Source organism: Lonchura striata, chromosome 19 (genome assembly GCF_046129695.1).
Source record: "Lonchura striata isolate bLonStr1 chromosome 19, bLonStr1.mat, whole genome shotgun sequence".
Lineage (NCBI taxonomy): Eukaryota > Metazoa > Chordata > Aves > Passeriformes > Estrildidae > Lonchura > Lonchura striata.
Window position 1 is genome coordinate 1,007,305 of NC_134621.1, and position 18,714 is coordinate 1,026,018.

Consider the following 18,714-nt stretch of genomic DNA (forward strand, 5'->3'; position numbering starts at 1 on the left):
AATCGGCTGTCAGGGCAGGCAGCTGTGCCTGCAGCAGCCAAGCCTTCCTCAAAGCTTTCACTCCTTCCACTTCATTAATAAAAAGGGAAAAAATAAGAGACAGGGGCCTTGACATAAAAAAAAAATACAGACTGTGTGTTTTAGAGCAGAGTTTCCTGTAACCACCTCTCTCCAGTTCCTTTTCATTCATTTTCTCCATTTTGTCAGTGTGGACCCAGGCAGGTCAAAGGTTTAAGCTTTTTTGGAAAGATTTGTTTCCAAAAAATAAAAATTGGCTACTCCTCACATTTTGTTACCTTCACACCAGACAGGGAAATACATGGTCAGAGCTTAGGGTTGTTTTTTTTCCTTTTTTCCTTTTTCCTTTTTTTTTTTTTTAATGAAAGCATCTGGCCTCCATGACACGCTCTGAAAAAAAATACCCCATATATTTTGCAACGTGTTAAAAAGCTGTGCTGGGCTGCAGAGCTCTGCTTCCTCCCAGAGCCTGGAATCACTTGGGTTTAGAGACAAGGGGATGCTCCTCCACAACCAACCCTTGTAACTGGACTGTCACAAGGCAAGTAGCGGAGTTTTCACTGAGCTTTCTGGGAGCTTCTTCTCCCTCTGTTAATTTATACAAACAGGATTGGCCCCACTGGAGCTCAGGCGGGCAGCTGAGGCAGGCAGGTGAGTGGGCAGGGGTTTACAGCTGCCAGGGCATGGAGGGAGCACTGGGGGAAAAGGGAAAAGCTCAGTGATTTGGCTAAAAAAGCTCTTTGTGCTTGTGCTGCCTGTGCAGAGCCTGGCCCCTGCCTGCTCCCCCAGCCAGGCCATCCTCACCTGGGATTTCCCTCTGGTGGGGATTCCACACCCAGAGCTGGCAAACAAACCCGGGCGGGCTGGGTGGGCCCTGCCTGGGGAAGGTGATGTCCTGGAGGCTGATTTTCAGCCCTGTTCCAGGAAAGAGCAAGGGCAGAGCTTTGCTCAGTCCATGGCTCCAGAGGAGGTTACACAGCACCTGCCATGGGCTTGGAAAACATCATCACCATCATCATCATCATCATCACCATCATCACCAGCAGCACCCTGTGCAGGCTCAGGGCTGTCCTCCCGCCGGCTGTGGAGCTGGAGGTGTCCCCGTGCTCTGCCAGGACACCAGGAGATCTCCCCAGCGCTGCCCTGGCAGAGGTGCTGCAGGGCCTCTGCCAGGCGCAGAGCTGGAGAGCAGCTCCCGAGCCTGTGGTGCTCTGGGGAGCTCTGCTGAGACCCTCAGATGCAGCCCTGGCTGCTCCTGCTCCTGGGGGTGGCCTGGGGACAGCATTGTGGGCCATCCACAGCCCTTGGCTGCTGCAAAAAGCCTCTTCTTCACACAGCCCATCAGGTTGGGCTCAAAGCTCGTTTTCTCCTCACCCCCAAACACTAATACCTTCTCCTCTCTTGCCTGTGTCATTTTTTTCCAGCTGTCCAGATCCACATCCTGAAAGCAGAAAAGAACGCGGACTGGTGGAAGTTCACGGTGAACATCATCTCCGTCTACAAACAAGGCAGCAACCGCATCCGGCGCGGAGACCAGACCCTGTGGATCCACTCCAAGGACATCGCCTGCAAGTGCCCCAAAATCAAGCCCATGAAGAAGTATTTGCTGCTGGGCAACAACGAGGACTCTCCCGACCAGAGCGGCATCATTGCGGACAAAAGCAGCCTGGTGATCCAGTGGCGGGACACGTGGGCCCGGCGGCTGCGGAAGTTCCAGCAGCGCGAGAAGAAGGGCAAGTGTAAGAAAGCCTAAAGGAGGAGAGAGGCAGAGACTGACTGTGCATGCTGCTTTGTGTAGAGCTGGGGCGGGCAGGGACCGGCTGCCAGGGCGGGCTGGGGGAACGGGGGGCAGCGACCACGGCTGGGGGGTGCTGGGCTTGCACCTCGTATTCCAGGGAAGACAAAACCCAACAGGACCCAACAGAACCCAACAGGACTCAACAGGACCCAACAGGACCCAACAGGACTCAACAGGACCCAACAGGACCCAACAAAACCCAACAGAACCCAACGGGACCCAATAGGACCCAACAGGACACAAAAAAACCCAACAGAACCCAACAGGATCCAACAGGACCCAACAGGATCCAATAAAACCTAACAGGACCCAACAGAACCCAACAGGATCCAACAGGATCCAATAAAACCTAACAGGACCCAACAGAACCCAAGAGGACCCAACCAAAATCCAAGAGAATTGAAGAGGACCCAACAAAAACCTGACTGCACACACAGAGACACCCACGAGCGGGGTGCGGGCGTGCAGCACCCGGGGCCCCCCAGCTCCCTCCTGCCCCGTTGCTGAAGAACTCAGAGACACCAAACTGCCTTCCAGCTGCCAACATCTGCTGCCTCCAAAGCAAGGCATGGGCACATCCACCCTGTAAGAAACTAATCAACAGCACCGCTGGAAATTAACCCCCATCCCCAAAACACGTATCTGCAACTTAGGCTGACTGAGACAGTTCTTGTAGAGGAAACTAAACCGAGACTTTTGCTGAGGACAGAGCCGAGGGTCGGCGGACGGGGTCTTGGAGGGCTTTGGTATCCGACAGCCGTGGCCACCAGCCGGTGGTGCCCGGGGCGGCCGAGGCCTCCAGCCGTGATGGTGCTCAGGGTCCACTTCAGGCACAGCCAAGAGGGGATAATGGTGGTGGGTGACTTCCTGCTGTGCAGAACTCTGGGAATGGCTCCGTGCTCAGCCCCTGACCCTGAGGGTGCTGCCCCCACCACACGGAAGGAGTGTGAGCCCTCAGGGTGCCCTGTCCCCCTCCAGCCACCCATTTACAGGCAAGGAGTCAATAACCAGGATCCCCAAGGAAACACCGGACCTGACAGAAAATGAGCTGGCATCCAGTTCCCATGAAGTGCCCTGGAAGATCCTGCCAGTCTCAGTCCCTGAATCTCCACTGTGGCCAGCCCTGAACCCCCTCCATGGGCTTAGTCCCCTCTGCTGCTGCAGCACCCCAGGAACCCTCTGGTGGTGGGAAATCCCTGCAGGTGACACCAGCTCCTGGCTGCTCACTGCTTTCACTCCCAGACTCGGGCAGCTCTTCCAAACCCACGGCAGCGCTGCTCTCGCTCCCTCTGGAGCTGCAGCCCCCCAATATCCCTGTGGAATTCTTGGAGACAAAGCGGGGAGCAGAGGGTGCCAGGGACTGTCCCCAAGGGCAGTGGGGCCAGGGCAGAGCTCTGAGGCTTGGCCTGGGTAGAGCCCACACAGGGAAGGGGTCTCAGCCAGGAGCAAGGTGTGACCCACCTGGAGCTCTGCTCCTCCTGCTGGTGGAGCAAACGGCCAATTTAAAATTCCCAATTTCCAGCCATTACTCCCCGGAGCACAGCGGAGGCTGCCTCACCTCGGACTGGAGCATCCTCCCCGGGGCACCCTGCGGGCAGGACTGGCTGGCAGCTGTGACCCCGTGCCAGGCTGCTCCCCTGCCCCACCTGCCCACGGGGAGTGGGGACATCCAGTCCCACCTCATCCAGGGTGGCAGGGAGGCAGGGGGGCAGCACGGTACCTGCAGGAGAAGCAAACATGAGTCGCTGTGAAAAGCAAAACCTCCCTGCTATTTTTTCCTTTTAGGAAACTTGGAAACATCTCTTTTATGACATTTTCCAGTGGTTTTGCCTTGTTTTATAGCAATTGACAATATTTATATAATGACATAAACCACCATAAAGCAGGGCAGCCATGTAAATAGGTGCAAAGAGGAGGCTGCTGGAGACACCACCCGGAGGGACCCAGCTCTGCTGAGCCTCCCCTGCCACCACAAGGCCCCCACAATTAATCTGGGTATTAGGAGAAAAATCCCACCCTGGACATCAAGCAGCTCCCCCCACCAAATCTGTGTGTTCTCCCCTTCCCAAAGTGGACTTGGTTTTCCTTATCTCGGAGCTCAAGGAGAGCTGAGGCTTTTGCAGCCAAGGGAAGTGAAGCCTTGGTTCTGAGGGATAAAATCTCACCTCAAGTGTCTAAATGGAGGCTTAAAGCCCCAAAACAGGGCTTGGATGCTGCAGCCACCATCAGCTGCTGCCAAGGGACATCAAAGCTGGGGACAGCACATCCCCAGGTAGCTGGGATGCCCCCAACCTTCAAATGGTGCCTAAAAGTAACAGAATCCAGCCCAAAGCCAGTTCTGCACGTGGGGAGCAGGAAGGAAAGGCCAGGGGACCTGGGCACTCGGGAACTGCCCACAGCACACCTGGACACCCCAGGCTCACTCCCACTTTCCACCTCTGTCAAGCACAGCCCGGACACCCCAAACCCCCTAGGGACACCCTCCAGCCCTTCCCTGCTCCCTCTGCTCCCGGAGGCTGCAGAAGACCCCCACCCCTGACCCCAGGGCCAGACCTGCGGGCACTGGCACAGCCTGGGGGCGCAGAGGGAAGCGACTGGCACGGCAGCCTGGCTGCTGGCACAGGGGGGACGTCCCCAGGCCTGTCCCCAGGCCTGTCCCCATCCCTGCTGGAGTTTGGTGTTTCCAGCTGGCCCAGGAGAAGCCCTGGCTCCATCTCCACTACTGGTGCCCTCGGTGTGCCCCAGCAGCCCCGAGCTCCTGGAACTGGTGGGGCTGGAGCAGCCTCTGCTGGGAGGGCACACAGCCCCAGCTCAGCTCCAGGGGTGGCTCCTCCCTGCAGCCACCCCTGCTCTAGGACACCTCCAGGAACCTCCAGGAACCTCCAGGAACCTCCAGGACACCTCCAGGACATCTCCAGGACACCTCCAGGACATCTCCAGGAACCTCTGCTGCTCCCCCAGAGGGACAGGCTGCCCCCCAAGCCCTGCAGGGCCGGGGGCAGCTCGGGGCCATCGAGCCCATTCTGGGCAGCGAGGGGCCAGCCAGGGCCACCATCCCCGGGGACAGCAGCGGGGACCCCTGGCCAGCGGGGTGAGGGAGGGGCCGTGGTGCCTTCAGAGAGGCTTCGGAGAGCAGCTGAAATGCCAAAACAATCATCACTGACCGTAGCACCCCACACAAGTCGCTTGGTCTCGTTTCTGTTCGTTCGTCGTGTCCGTGCCCCCTCCCCGCCCCGCCTCCTCCCCTCACAAACCTGTGTTCGTTTTGGGGTTGTTTTATTTTGGTTTTTATTTTTGTTTTTTTATTATTTCTGTTAATATCTTGAACTGTAAATGTTGTTTAGTTATGACCATGGCAGACTGCTTTGGGCGATGTTTCTTTACAATGCATACTAATATATTATGGTTATTATATATGAATATATTTAATGACACGTGAAAAAGTTGTGGATTTTCTTATTGTTTTGCCAAGTTGTTTCTTTTTTTTCCTTTTTTTTTTCCCCTTTTGTTTGTTTGTTTGTTAGATTGGCTGTAATTGACCCGAAGGAGCTTATAACTGTTCAGCACCCCCTCGGTAGAACTAAAGTCAGAAACCAGTTGAATAAACTCTTGTAAACTGTACAAATCTCCAGGAATTTCTGCTTTTCTCCCACCCCATTGCTCGGTGAGCCTGTGGGACAAGGACCTGAGCAAGGAAATGATGGTGTCCCCTCACGCCCTGGGTCTGTCGGTGTCCCCTTGGCAGGCTGAGGTGGCACAGCGTTTTGGACTGGCAGCCCCAGCCCTGTCCCTGCCCAGCACCCCCAGGCAGTGGCCAGTGGCCTCGGGGACAGCCGGGTCACCGTGGGCGGGTGGCATGGGGGTCCCCACCAGCCCCTGTGGGCTCAGCTGTGCCCTGCAGTGGGACAGAGCCAAAACCTCGGGGACCCCGCCCGGAGCTGGGGCCAGGTGTGGGGACAGCCAGGGCTGGGGTCAGGAACGCTGCCAGCCCCGCTCTGGAGCCCTGCCCGTGCCATCCCGGGGCTGCTGGGCAGGGCTGCCCCTCCCTGCCCACCCTGCAGGCTCAGGGCTCTGCCAGCTCCATCCAGGGCCAGCGGGGCTGGCGCTGGTGGCACCGACAGCACGGGGACGTGGGGGGAACTGAGGCAGCAAAACACTTCCAGGGACAAACACCCAGGCAAAAGGTGCTGCCAGGCGCTGGGGGTCAGCCCAGCTGGGCCGAGCCTTCAGCAGGGCTGGGAATTTATGAATGCAAAAACATCCCGGGGGCGGAAATGTCAGATCTTTATTGCAGAGACAAACGGGCCACAAGTGCCAGCCCTCTGCTCCGAGGGGCAAATGGCCTTCCCAGATTGCAGGTGGCCACTTGTCCGAAGGTGACACGCTGGCTCTGGAAAGAGGGGGATGAGGCTTTTCCCACGGAGGGCTGGAGCTGGAGTGGTTTTCCCAGCCTGCTCCCACCCGGCAGCGTGGGAGAGGAGCCATCCACACACCGAGCTCACCCCAGGAATCAGGGAGTGTGGAAGTGCAGCATTCCAGGGGGATCCCTGTTCTCCTGCACCCAGCCAAGCCCTGCACCCTGCCAGGAGACGACTGAAGGGGATCTGCAGCCACCAATCCCTGGGCAAAGGGGCAGAGCCCAGCCCCAGTCTGGGGAAACCGAGCCCAGAAGAGAAGAATGGATTTGTGCCAGTCAAGAGGGGACAGCACCAGCAGACCCTGGTTCCACCCCCAGAGCAGTGCTGGATGTGTGGGCAGAGGGAAATGAGAGCCAGGGCCAGGTCAGGGCTGTGAAGGGAGGCACCACCAGGGCAGGTGAGTGCAAGTCTCACAGATCTGTCATAATACACACAAAGTCTGACAGAAATTGCCTATTTCCTTCTCCAGACCAGCTCTAAGGATACGGCAGCGTTGGATAAATCATTCACAGACAACACAAGATACAGGAACCAATAAAACCCCAGACAGAGAAACTGTATATAAATGGATCAGCTTTAATCAGTATTTATTGCTTGCTCAATTAATCCTGAAATCAAACTGACATGTGTAACAAAATAATTATTCTCTTGGCCAGAAGCAAACATTTAATACTTCTTTTTCGTTAGTTTTGAAATAGGCAGTCCTTCCTCTCAGCTGTAGAAGGGTCTGAGGAGCTGTCAAAGGAAGAGCCAGAGCTCAGTGAGGATGTTAATTCTGGTGCATCTCCCGAGGCCAGGCTGGCAGAGCCCCTGGGGAGCACACGAGGGCAAAGCTCTCCACTCTCACAGGCTGGGCTGAGTCCTGCTGCTGTTCAGTTCCCATCCTTGGAGATCAATAACCCACCAATAACTACCCCTGAAGATCAATAACCCACTAATAATTACCCCTGGGGATCAATAACCCCCACAATACCTGCCCCTGGGGATCAATAACCCCCCAGTACCTCCCCAGGGCTGAGCACTGAGCCAGTCAGCAGCGATCCCGTGCAGCCCTGGGGTCCTGCAGGGCTGTCCCTTCCCATCCCGGGGAATCGGGATGCAGCATTCCCCAGGGCTGCTCCGTGAAAACCCAGGAGCACTTTCCTGTGAAGGAGGGAGCCCAGGGCAGGGGAACGCTGCTGTTCCAGCTGCTGTTCCAGCTGCTGTTCCAGCTGCTGCTCCTGTTGCTGTTCTCCAGTTGCTGTTCCAGTTGCTCTTCTCAAACCACGCCTGGATTTCGGTGTCTGGAGCCCCAGGGATGTCTGGGCTCAGCGAGACAGGCAGGGCAGCAGCACCAGCGTGTCCCAGGTGCAGGAGAGGTGGGTCCATCCCACAGCTGCAGCTGCCTGAGTGCCAGAGGAGGGTGGGAAGAGTGGGGTGAAATCCTTTTCCCCACCAAAATCCCCCGGATCCCACAGAGCTCCTCAGGGGCCCTCCAGGGACAGCGGATGTCTGGTGGGCGCTGCTTCAGTCTGCTGCACTGGAGTTTATTCCAGCTGTGGGCTTCATTCCCAAGGATGGATGGAGTTCATTCCCAGCTGTGGAGTTTATTCCAGCTGTGGGGTTCAGTCCCAGCAATGGATGGAGTTTATTCCCAAGGATGGATGGAGTTCATTCCCAGCTGTGGAGTCACTCCCAGGGATGGATGCAGTTCGTTCCCAGCTGTGGAGTCACTCCCAGGGATGGATGCAGTTCATTCCCTGCCCTCAGCAGGTCCCTCCCGAGCCCTGGAGCCCCCCTGGCACAGCAGCTCCAGCGGGGTCGGGGTTATCCCGTGGGCCAGAGCGCGACCACGGCGATGGCGATGAGCAGCAGCACGATCACCACCAGCATCCCTGCAGGGACAGAACAAGGCTCAGGCTCTGCCTTCATCATTCCCCAGTGGATTTCTGGGATGAAATTCCTGCTCCCCCTGCTCACCCCTGCAGGCCCGCACTGGGACCTGAGCAGAGACCTGGACCCAAACCCCAGGCTGGCAGAGAGCTTCCTTCTCCTCCTGACCCTGCAGATCAGGATTTCCCAGCAGTGCCCGTGGGGGATCTCCCTCCCTGAACATCTGCCACGGAACCATCAAGGGGAGTGATTAACTCACAGCCAGGCCAGTTGAGCTTTGCTAGAATCCCTCTGAACCATCCCACGGGGGCAAAGGATTATTCAGGAGGAAATCCAAACTGCAACAGGAAATGGTTTCCAACACAAAGTAGTCCTGCTTTCAGACAGGGCTGGCTTTCAGGCATGTACCTGACTTGGGGAAACAGGGATCATCCAGCTCTGGAGAGAATCCCACAGTGCCCTGCCCCACCTCTGCCCATGTGCCCCATCCTGCCCCAAAACCCACTGGATCCTGCACAGGTTAACAACCAATGAGATTGTACAAAATGAGATCCCTCCCCTCTCCTCAACTCCCCATCTCTCAGCAGGAACCTTCCTCTTTCTCTTCCAGTTTTTAGAGGAAAGGAAGAAATGTTTTTGTGAGAACACCCTGGATCCACCTCCCAAACCACCCCCATAAACAAACTCCTCCCCCAGCTGGATCACTGTGCTGGGCACTGGCATCACACCCAGGGGCATCCCCTGGGCTTAAATGATCTTTTAATTAAGAGGTTTGTATTTGTGTTCAGTATCTGCTGCGTGCAGTCTCCCTGCCCGAGCTGAGGGAATGCAGAGGGTTCCAAGAGTGGAAAACCTGTCCCTTCCTCTCTCTGCTCACTGAGGGCTATTACTCAACCACTTACAGTATTTACAAGTCCAGCTCATGGCAATTAAAAAAGGATGTATTGAAATAAACTCCTCCTTCCAAGCTGGAAAAGGATATTAGACACTGTTTTTTGTAAATAGTGTCATGTTTTCTGTGCAGAAACTGTTCCTCTGCCAGGGGGCCAGGATTCTTTTTTCCAGGAAAATAAAGAGTTGCCACCAACAGCATTTTTTTCTCTTATGCTCAACTGAAACCATTTGTGATCCCATCCATCCCTGACCTCTGGCAGTGGGAGCCATTCCCTGGCTCCTGTCCCTCCATCCTTGTCCCCATCCCTCTGCAGCTCTCCTGGAGCCCTTCAGGCTCTGGCAGGGCTCTGAGCTCTCCCTGGGGCTTCTCCTCTCCAGGCTGGACAGCCACAACTCCCTCACCCTTTTAGTCTCAAATTTTTCACACCTTAATATACATTTTGGAGTTTTCAAAGGGCCAGAAGCAAATAATTTGCCTAAACAGAGAAGAAGTAAGATCTGACAAAGCTGCCACATTCCCGTTCTCTGTTATGTTTTGCACTGGAGGGAGAAGTTTTAGAGGGTGCAAATCCTTCACACAGTTTCAGCGTAACGGAGTTTATGGACTCCAGCAATTAAGAGACAACCGAGATCAGCTGCTTGGAAAATACTCCATAGGTGTGAATTAGTAATGATACAGAGGGCAGTTAATGGGGTGTCGTTACTCTTTGACAAGTCCCAAGAAAAGCTGCACATAAACCCCAAATTATTCCCCAGCAGGAAGAGGGGAAGGTGGGGGCTAATAAAGGATTGCTAATGAGCCGTGCTGAGTGAGGGAACAGCAGGGCAGGGTCAGGGCAGCGAGAGAGGGGACAGCAAATGAAACAAAGCTCCTTCCATCCCCAGGAAAAGTGGCACCAAAAAGCTGCAGCCATCAAAAAGACCAAGTGCTGTCCTGACCCAGCTGGGCAGGGAGCAGAGCTGCTGAGCCCAGGGACAGCAGAGCAGGAGCTCACACTGCCCAGCACACACTTCCCACAGCACCTCTCCACACACCAGATGTTGCACACATCTGCACCACACAACAGCAGAGTAGAAGGATCTGAAGGTTTTAAACCTGGGTGTTTCACACGCTTTCCCACAAAAGTGTGGATAGGATCTGACAGGAATTCTGCATTCTGAGGTCCCTGCCTGCTTTGCCTTTTTTTGCTCAAATGCTACGAAATATAAATATTCCCTTTGACAAGAAAGCCTCAAAGAGACGCTCAGGAATCAAAACCATTCTTAAAGTCAACAGGAGTCGGGAGAGAACAAAGGAAAGATTCTCATGCGAAAGGAAAAGTGCCAGGAATACAAATCCCAGCTGCATCCCAGGGAAAGGTGGGAAGCACAAACCTCGGGGTAATTACAGAGCAAATAATTGAGGCAGGATGCAGCAAATGCCACGCTCCTGATCTGCCTGTGCTAAAGGCTCTGGGGCAGGGCTCCAGCTGCTGATCCTGCTCCTGATCCTGTTCCAGATCCCACTGCTGATCCTGCTCCTGCTCCTGATCCCACTGCTGATCCCACTGCTGATCCTGTTCCTGATCCCACTGCTGATCCCGCTGCCAATCCTGCTCCCAGGGGCAGGGCAGGAAAGCAGGGAGCACATTCCCAGCTCCCACCGAGTTCCAGGGCAGGCTCCATGGGGATGTCCCCAGCATTCCTGGCACGCTGGCACTCACAGCATGGCACTGCTGAGCTCAGCTGCTCCTCTGCCCGTGCCCCCAGTCCCTGGCTCCACACCCCACCAAAGCTTTTCCAAATAGAGATCCCATCTTCAGACACGAGATGGAAAGAGAGGGTTAAATTACACCGAATTGAGGTTAGCACTGCTGTTCCTGGGTGAGCTGCCCTTCTGTGGGCTCAGGACTGGGATGTCAGAGAGCAAACTCAGCCACGTGCAGCTGGGTCCTGCAGCAAACGCTGATTTCAGCCTATTAAAAACATCCCAAGGCATGTGCATGTGAGTGGGGCCCGCTCCTCTGCCCTGCCTTCAGAAGCTGCAAGGTTGCATCCAAATCCATTTCAACAATGCCCAACTTGCACCTGGCAAATCCCACCCAAAAATGAGCTGTGCCCATGGCAATGCCCTGAGCATCCCCCAGCACCCTGCCAGTGGATATTCCTGGGAACAGCAGCTGTCCTTGGGCCTTTCCCTGTCTTTCCTGCTGATTTGAGTGCAGTGTCGCTCCCAGGTTCAACACTGGTGTCTTTTATAGATGATAAATAATAATAAATAGCATGCTCGGAGTTTAAAGAGCCTGTATAGCACTACATTATCTGGAAAAGGCAGCTTGGTTTTAGCCAAGGAAGTCAGATTCCCACAGAACTGTCTATCCAGAAGTTTATGAATAAGTCTTCTTTTATAAGGGACACGGAGCAGTAACTTTAAACACATAATTGTTGTTTTATAGGGCAGCAGAGAGGCAGGGCAAGGATGGGGCCTTCAGCAAGAGGCCTAGCTGCTTTCCTCGAGGACTTCTATTTAATATCACGGTTTTAAAGAGCCCAAATTTTATCTGCTGTTTCAGTAAGTTAATTTTAAGCCCGTGTTGCCAGATATATGGCAGGAACCCTGCCCAAAGCCCTGCTGCTGGAGGCAGCACAGAACCAGCTCGGAGGCTGGCTCTGACCCCTCTGCACATACCTAAAGCACTACTTTCACATGGCAAGCACCCCAAGAAATCCATCTCGCTGGCCTTTATGTTCCCTAAAAAAGAGCCAAGCTCTTTCTCCCCCAAAAGCCGTAAAAATCCTTCCCCTCTGTCGTTTTCCCCGTGCCGGGTATTCAATTTGTGTTGCATTAAGAAGCACTTGAGCAGAAATCCCACGCCATGAAGCTGCCTTGTGTGTAAGCACAGCCCCGATTCGTACACCTGCAGCTCCCAGCCCCTCTCTGGAGGTTTTGCTTTATTAGTTTTGTGACAGCCAAACGTTTTCTTGGGCGAGAGGGCCGGGGAAACGCTCCCTACCCGCCGCCCCCGCCCGCCCAGAGCAGCCTGGCCCTTATTGCTTTTGACCTTCCTTTTCAACTGCTCTGCCTGCAGAAATTCAACACTACAATTGTACCTCGCAGCCCTGACATCAAAATCATTGGCAGTTCTCACCGAAATCAAGACCAGGCTCCGCCAGCGGTTATTAAAGGCTCCAAATGTTCATGTGTTTCACCGGGTCTAGAGGAGGGGAAAAAAAGGCACTCCTCGAAAAAGCTGAGCTCCTTGGAAACAACAACTATTGCATTATTAATTCCTTATTTGGAAGAAAGCAAAGCCCAGGTCGTTCCTATGTAAGATGAAAAAACTCTTGGTCGATGAGTTATTGCACATTTGGAGCTGTTCATGCAATGCCAGATTGATCCAAAAAAAGATTTATCTGAGAGAAAGGTGCAGACTTTGTTTATGCACATTAACTCCTCAGTCAACATTATTTCACGCGCTAGAAATTGCATTTTTGTGGGGTTTGGTCATCTCAGGTTGGAGATAGGATTCCCATCGGGGTGCACAGATGGGTTTGGTGCTAACACAAGCTTTGATCAGGGCTGGAGATCCCTCAGGTCACTGGCAGAAGGGGCTGGGGGCAAACAAAGTGTGGCTAAAAGCCAGCAGGGTGAGAACCATCACCACCAGAAAACAAAGGTCAGATTAGCCCCAGAGCAGCGTGGAGTGAGTTTATATCCGAACCTTTATGACTTCAGCAATCCAATAATCCCAAACTTGGGGTCCCAAACCCATGTGCAGCCTGGCTGAGGGCAGGCAAGTGAGAGAAGCGTTTCTCTAATTCCATTATTGTTATACTTCCATTTGCTTCTTTGTTAATCTATTTTTTAGTTACAGATGCATGCCAGGTAACGCCCTGAACTGCTTCCAAGCACAACTGCCCCAAAATCCCAAATTCCTTCAAGGAGTGGCACCAACCCAAGCTCACCCCGAGCTCGGGGCTTTGGTCACAACCTCCAAGTGCTGCTCACCTTTCAGCAGCCCTGATGCTCGGCTGCTCCATGGGGAGGGCATCTCCTGCCTTGGAAGGCTCAGCCCCAGGGCTCTGAGGTGCCACACTTGACTGGGGATCTACTGAACAATTCCTGAGCCTCCTGCAATGCTCAGAACCAGAAGTCAGGAAGGGCAGCTCAAAGGCAGGAAAGTTTCTCATGAAAATGAGGAAATTTAAATGATTTTACCTTCTGAGCCACCAGAAGTGAGCTCAGAGACAGGCAAGACATTTGTTTGGAGCTGAAGACATGGCAAGAGCACAGCAAGAACTAAACCGTGACAACTTTTAACTTTCAGAGGAGTCTGTGGGAAAGGGAACACTGGGAGCTAAATTTGTATCTCCTTTAAATAGCAGCAGGTAGCTGGAAGAGGACAATGCTGGGGAAATGGTTCATGTACCTCTGAGACACAATGACTGAAGCAGAGAGCTTTAAAGCAATCCACATCTGAACACCTTCTGCAAAAACACTGGGCAATAAAAACATTTCCTGGACTCACCACAGCACCAAGGGCAGGTGTAGAGGCAGCAGCTTCCCCATCCCAAAACCCCCAAATAAGCCAAAATTGGCAACCTCAACCCATCTCTGCCTGTTCTGAGGGGTGGGCTGGGGCAGAGCTGTGCTGATCACCTCAGCCCCAAACTGGAAACATCCTCATGGATTTTCCTTTTGTTCTTCTGGAGTGACTTCCCAGCTTTCCTTGCCTGGCCCCACACCATCACCAGACTGTTTCCAGCCCCAAAGGTCACTGGCAGATGTGGTTACTGCATTTCTTTGCATGTGGCTTATTTTTCTTCCCCTTTTATTTAATTAAACAAGCACACACACACAGTTTCCAACTGTCCTTCCTCCAGACTCTGGGGCATCCTCTCCCTTACATCAGGGACGCCGAGGAGCAGGAGCACTTGAGGAATATTCAACATTTCTGAGCAACAGAGCTCCAGCCTGGAACGGGACCTGTGAGAATCTCACAGACCTCAATGGGCACCAAAGGTTTCCCAGGAGAAAGGAAACAAACCAGCTCAAACAAACCACAAAGGTTCTAAAAATCCCTTCTTTCACGTGAGGGTCACTCAGCTCGCTCCAAGCCAAAAGTGTCACCTGAACCATTTTGCTCTGGAAAACCCAGCAGGAAGGGTGAGAAAGCACATGGTGAACTGGGATATCCCCATCTCCAGCAGAAGATACCCCCATGCCACAAGCACTGAGGAACAGCAGGTTTGCCATGAACTGTGCCACGGACCTTCTGGAGCTGTGGTGAGGAGAGCAGCTGGGACCAGGAGGGCAGGACAGCCAGGGAAAGCTCTCCTGGCCACAACCAAATAAATACCTCAGGAAATCCAGGGGTTTCCAGTGGAAAACCCGGGCAGGTGGGACCTTGGGCAGCACGGGTCCCAGGAGAGAGCTCTCCCTGCACTCCCAGCCTGGGAGACTCAGCAGCCCTGGCTGCAAGGTGAAATCGCAGAGCTGGGGCAGCGTCCTGAGGGCTGGGGCTCCTCCCAGCTCCGTGTCCCCACGCTCCTTCCCAGCTCAGCTTCCCAGCCCCAGCTCCAGCAGGGATGCAGAAGCCCAGCCCAGCTGGCAAACTCCAAAGGCTTTTCCTGAAAGGAAGGGTCAGAGCCCAGCTCTGTACCTGCAGCAGGCTGGGGACAGGCAGGAGCTGTGACAGATGATCTCAGCAGGGAACTGCTGTCCCTGCGCCACTTTCCCCAAAAAAACAAACGGGCAAAGAAAAACAATCAAATGAAAGGGCAGTTCTGCTGGCCTGGCACAGAAGGGACATCTGCCCACCTCCATCTGCCACCAGCCCCACACCCTGGCTTTGTTTTTGGTGGGGTCACTTTTCTGCCATTGTAGCTGCCTGAACTGCCTCCCCAGGACACCAGGGCCAGACAGGGAAAAAGGTGGGAACGTGGGGAGCAGGAGGAGGCAACCCCAGCTCTACTTAGATGCATCACTAAATTGTCCCACCAGGCTCTTAAATCACTTGGGAAAGGATTATCTTTTGCCTCTGCCTTTGTTTTTCACGCTGGCAAGTGCTGGGATCGCTCCCTCCCTACTTACACGGACGTATTACAGCACCAAAATGCTTCCAAATGGTTTCAAGCATCACATGAAGAAAATAAACAAGGAATAAAAACAATCACAGCTCAGTCAAACAAGCGGAACTGCAACAGCAACACCCTCCCAGTCTTGCTGGTCCATCCGAACCTGCAAGGACAACTTCCCCAGCAAGGCACTGACCAAGAAGAAGCTACAGCACAAAAAAGACCAGACTGTGCTCAGATCAGTCAGTTAAGGTTGGATTAAGTGTTCCTGAAGGCTGGTCCATGTGTCACCGATTTTCCAAGTGCCCTGCTCACCCAGGAATTGTAGGAACTTTGAAAATGGGCTGCTGGCTCCCCAGGGCCCGGGATGCTTGACCGAGTGGTCAGGAGGGCCGAGATTTCCATACAAATTGCAGAGCTCCCAAATGGCTTCCTCAGCACAGGGCCGGGGGTGGAAACGGGAGAATATTTAATGATTAGTTCCTTATGGCTCCCACATTCTTGAAGCATATTTCTTGCAGTCCCTGGAACACTCCTGCATTCTTGATTGCAAAATGGCAATAAGTGATTTCCTTTAAAAGCCTTGTCTTTTATTGAAATACTAAAAATACCCCGCTAGCCCCACTGCACTGCAGTCTCTCTCTTTCCTGGACAGGCCCCATCAACCCTGATGTATTCTATTTTGAAGACAGCAATAAACATTTCAGCATGGGCCGTTCAATCCACTTCATAATAGATCTTGCGTTTCCAGTGGAGCCCTTCTAGCACCATAAATCATCTTTACACAGACTTAAGTATGAGAAACTTCAGCTCAAAACCAGCATGGCCTTTTTTTTCTTTTTAGAAATTAAGAATGGGCACAAAACAGTCAAGAATTAAATGTGTGACAACTTTAAACGTAAAACCACTGGGCTGACCCTGTAAACCAGGGCTGCTGCAATGGTCAGAGACACACTGTGCAGTGCTGCTCCAGTCAATCCACTTGACACAAACCTTCCTTGGAGGGGTGAAGTTCAGAAAAAAATTCCCTGCACATCCACTCCATCCGAACAAACACGGCTTTCAGGTCTGGGAAACTCTGGCTGCTGCTGATTTTAAAAGCCACAGATGAAGATTAATGACTCTGCACGCCTGAACTGCTTCCACACACCCAAAACTCCTTTTGTTTCTCCAGTCCATACGGACTGGAAGCCCAAACTGTTCTCCCCTCTGCTCATGATGTCTCTCTCCATCTGCTCCAGACCTTGGAGAACAGCTCAGAGATTATTCCAGGTACACAGCAAGGAGGCTCCTGCCCGAGCCAGGAGCTTCTCCAGGAGCAGCAGCTGAGCAACCACGACCAGGAACCGTGTCAGGAGCAGCCAGCCCTGCTCAGGCTCCAGCAGCAGAGCCTGGGTGTGTCGGGAGCCAGCAGGGATGGAGCTCCCAGCCCCAGCAGGGATGAGCCCCCAGCCCCAGCAGGGATGAGCCCCCAGCCCCAGCAGGGATGGGTCCCCAGGAAGGGGAGGGTTGGTGGTGCCCGAGTGGCTCTGAGCCATCCCCCACCACGGCCACTCCTCTCCACGGAGGGGCTCTGCGGGACCAAAGCTGCTGCTCACACCCCCCTGCCCCAGCAATGCTGCTCCAGTCCCTGCCTGCCCCAGCCACAGCTGTCCCCACGTCCAGGTACACAAGCTGCAGTGGGAACTGGGAATGGGAACTGGGAATGGGAAACTGGGAATGGGAAACTGGGAATGGGAAACTGGGAATGGGGATAAGAACTGGGAACTGCAGCCCTCACCTGAGCACAGCCCAACAGCAGCAGGACGTGGCTGCTCCTGCGCAGCCCCAGGGGAAACTGAGTCTGACTTTGGACAATCCCACTGCTGCTGCCACACGGATGGCAACTCCCTTTTCCATCCAGGCAGCAACAGCTTCCCTTTCTCGGGTGAATCTCACCCACTGAGCCCTTCCCCACCAGGCTCTACAAAACACCAGCTCTTTGTGTGTCAGGAATTCTCCAGGCAGGCTGACAGACCTCTGCAGAGACTGGGCTGGAACCATTTGTCCAGAGTGGTATTGGTGTTAAAATCAAAGGAGTTTCACCAAAATGTTGAAAGAGCTACATGGGAAGACACCAAGGTTTTTTTTTTCAAGCACTTGTTTTCAGTTAACTCATTCCATGAATTTTATCTGGGTGAGTCTCCTACTCCAACAGCAGGACCTGGTGCCCACAGCGAGGACATGCTCTGGAGGAAGACACCTGGAGTCATCACTCACAAAAACACCTGGAGGAAATGGATCATGGAAGGTTCTGGTACAACTCAGCAGGGTCAAGTCAGGGATCTGGGCTCGATGATCCTTGTGGATCCCTTCCAACCTGAGATATTCCACGATTCCAACCCCAGGCTCAGGACCTGAGCCTTGGAAACCCTGAAGGACAGGGAGCTGCTGAGGGATCCCACACTCTGGATGTCCTGGATGGGACACAGAGTTGTGCCACTGTCCCCACAGCCCTCAGGAGGCTCCTCCCAGCCCACCAAAGCTGCTTTGGGGAGCCCAGCACAGCAGGGACCCAGTGGGAAAGTGCTTTTCACCTCAAACACAACCCTGGGGAAAGGGAAAAAACCTTGGCGTCTTCCTGGCTGGATCTTTAAGCATTCAGGTGAGATGTGCTGGATTTTAACATCAATACTCCTTTGGATTAAAAGTGTTTCACCCCAGTTTCTGCAGGGGTGCAGCAGCCTGCCTGGAGAATTCCTGACACAGATACAGCTGGTATTTTGTTGAGAATTGTGTTTTCACAACTCAAAGAACAATCCTGCTTTTAGAAACTTGCTCAACCTTTGGCAATGCAGCCTAATCAGCAGAGAAAACTGCAGAAACCAGCAACCAAATACTCCTTATTAATACCATTTACAGCTGCTAACAACTACAAGAACCTTCTAAAAATGCCAAGGGAAACAGGGTGGGTGAAGCAATCCCTTGCAAACAACTGAGCCAATGTACACAAGAATTGTGATAAGAAATTAGGTTTGACTTGCACAATCACTTTAAAAGTTTTTGGAAAATGGGGTCTGAAGAGCAGGAGGCTGATAAAATAACAAGAGTTCAGTAGCAATGCAAAAATTTCGTGCCGACGAAGTCGGGAATTCAATCCTTGCTGAATTTTTGACATCATTTAGATGTTAACAGAAGTTTCTTCTACAAAAAAAAGAAGGCAAGGCATCTTTAAAGCCCACACACAGATCTCTGACTCCTATATGCAGAGTACTATACAGAACTATTTTGGTTTTGGACGACTGCATTGTCTCATGTGTCAGGATGACTATTTGATTTTCTTTTATTTTTTAATTTCAGCCTCGAGCAGAGCCAAACCTGTACAATTTATGCACGTGCAGTGCAAGAGGTCCCCTCTCATTTTGTGTCCAAAAAGCAAGAAAAAAGAAGAGAAAGGAGGAGGGGGAAACCACAGTATCACTTCATCTCTGTACCTTCCCGAAAGCTGAGAGGTTTGTGAGCTCCTAACGCCAGGTCCTGCTTTGCCTCCCCACACAGCCCCAGCTGCCCCAGCCGCTGCACGGGAATAAAGGGATGATTGCTCTGTCACCGTGTCACCGTGCCACTGTCGCTGTCACCGTGTCACTGTCACTGTCACTGTGCCACTGTCACCGTGCC

At 53.3% G+C, this 18,714-nt stretch overlaps 2 protein-coding genes across 2 annotated transcripts in view; one reads left to right on the forward strand and one right to left on the reverse strand.

The window, feature by feature from the left end:
• The window catches only part of NTN1 (netrin 1), a 73,904-nt gene extending 70,454 nt beyond the window's left edge, over window positions 1–3,450 (forward strand). The window contains exon 6 of the mRNA XM_021539076.2: window positions 1,443–3,450. Within this exon, the coding sequence (XP_021394751.1) occupies window positions 1,443–1,771 (329 nt within the window). The 3' untranslated portion in view covers window positions 1,772–3,450. The remainder of the gene's footprint in view (window positions 1–1,442) is intronic.
• Window positions 3,451–6,790: 3,340 nt separating this feature from the next.
• The window catches only part of STX8 (syntaxin 8), an 82,940-nt gene continuing 71,016 nt past the window's right edge, over window positions 6,791–18,714 (reverse strand). The window contains exon 8 of the mRNA XM_021539077.2: window positions 6,791–8,108. Coding sequence (XP_021394752.2) covers window positions 8,041–8,108 — 68 coding nt within the window. The 3' untranslated portion in view covers window positions 6,791–8,040. The remainder of the gene's footprint in view (window positions 8,109–18,714) is intronic.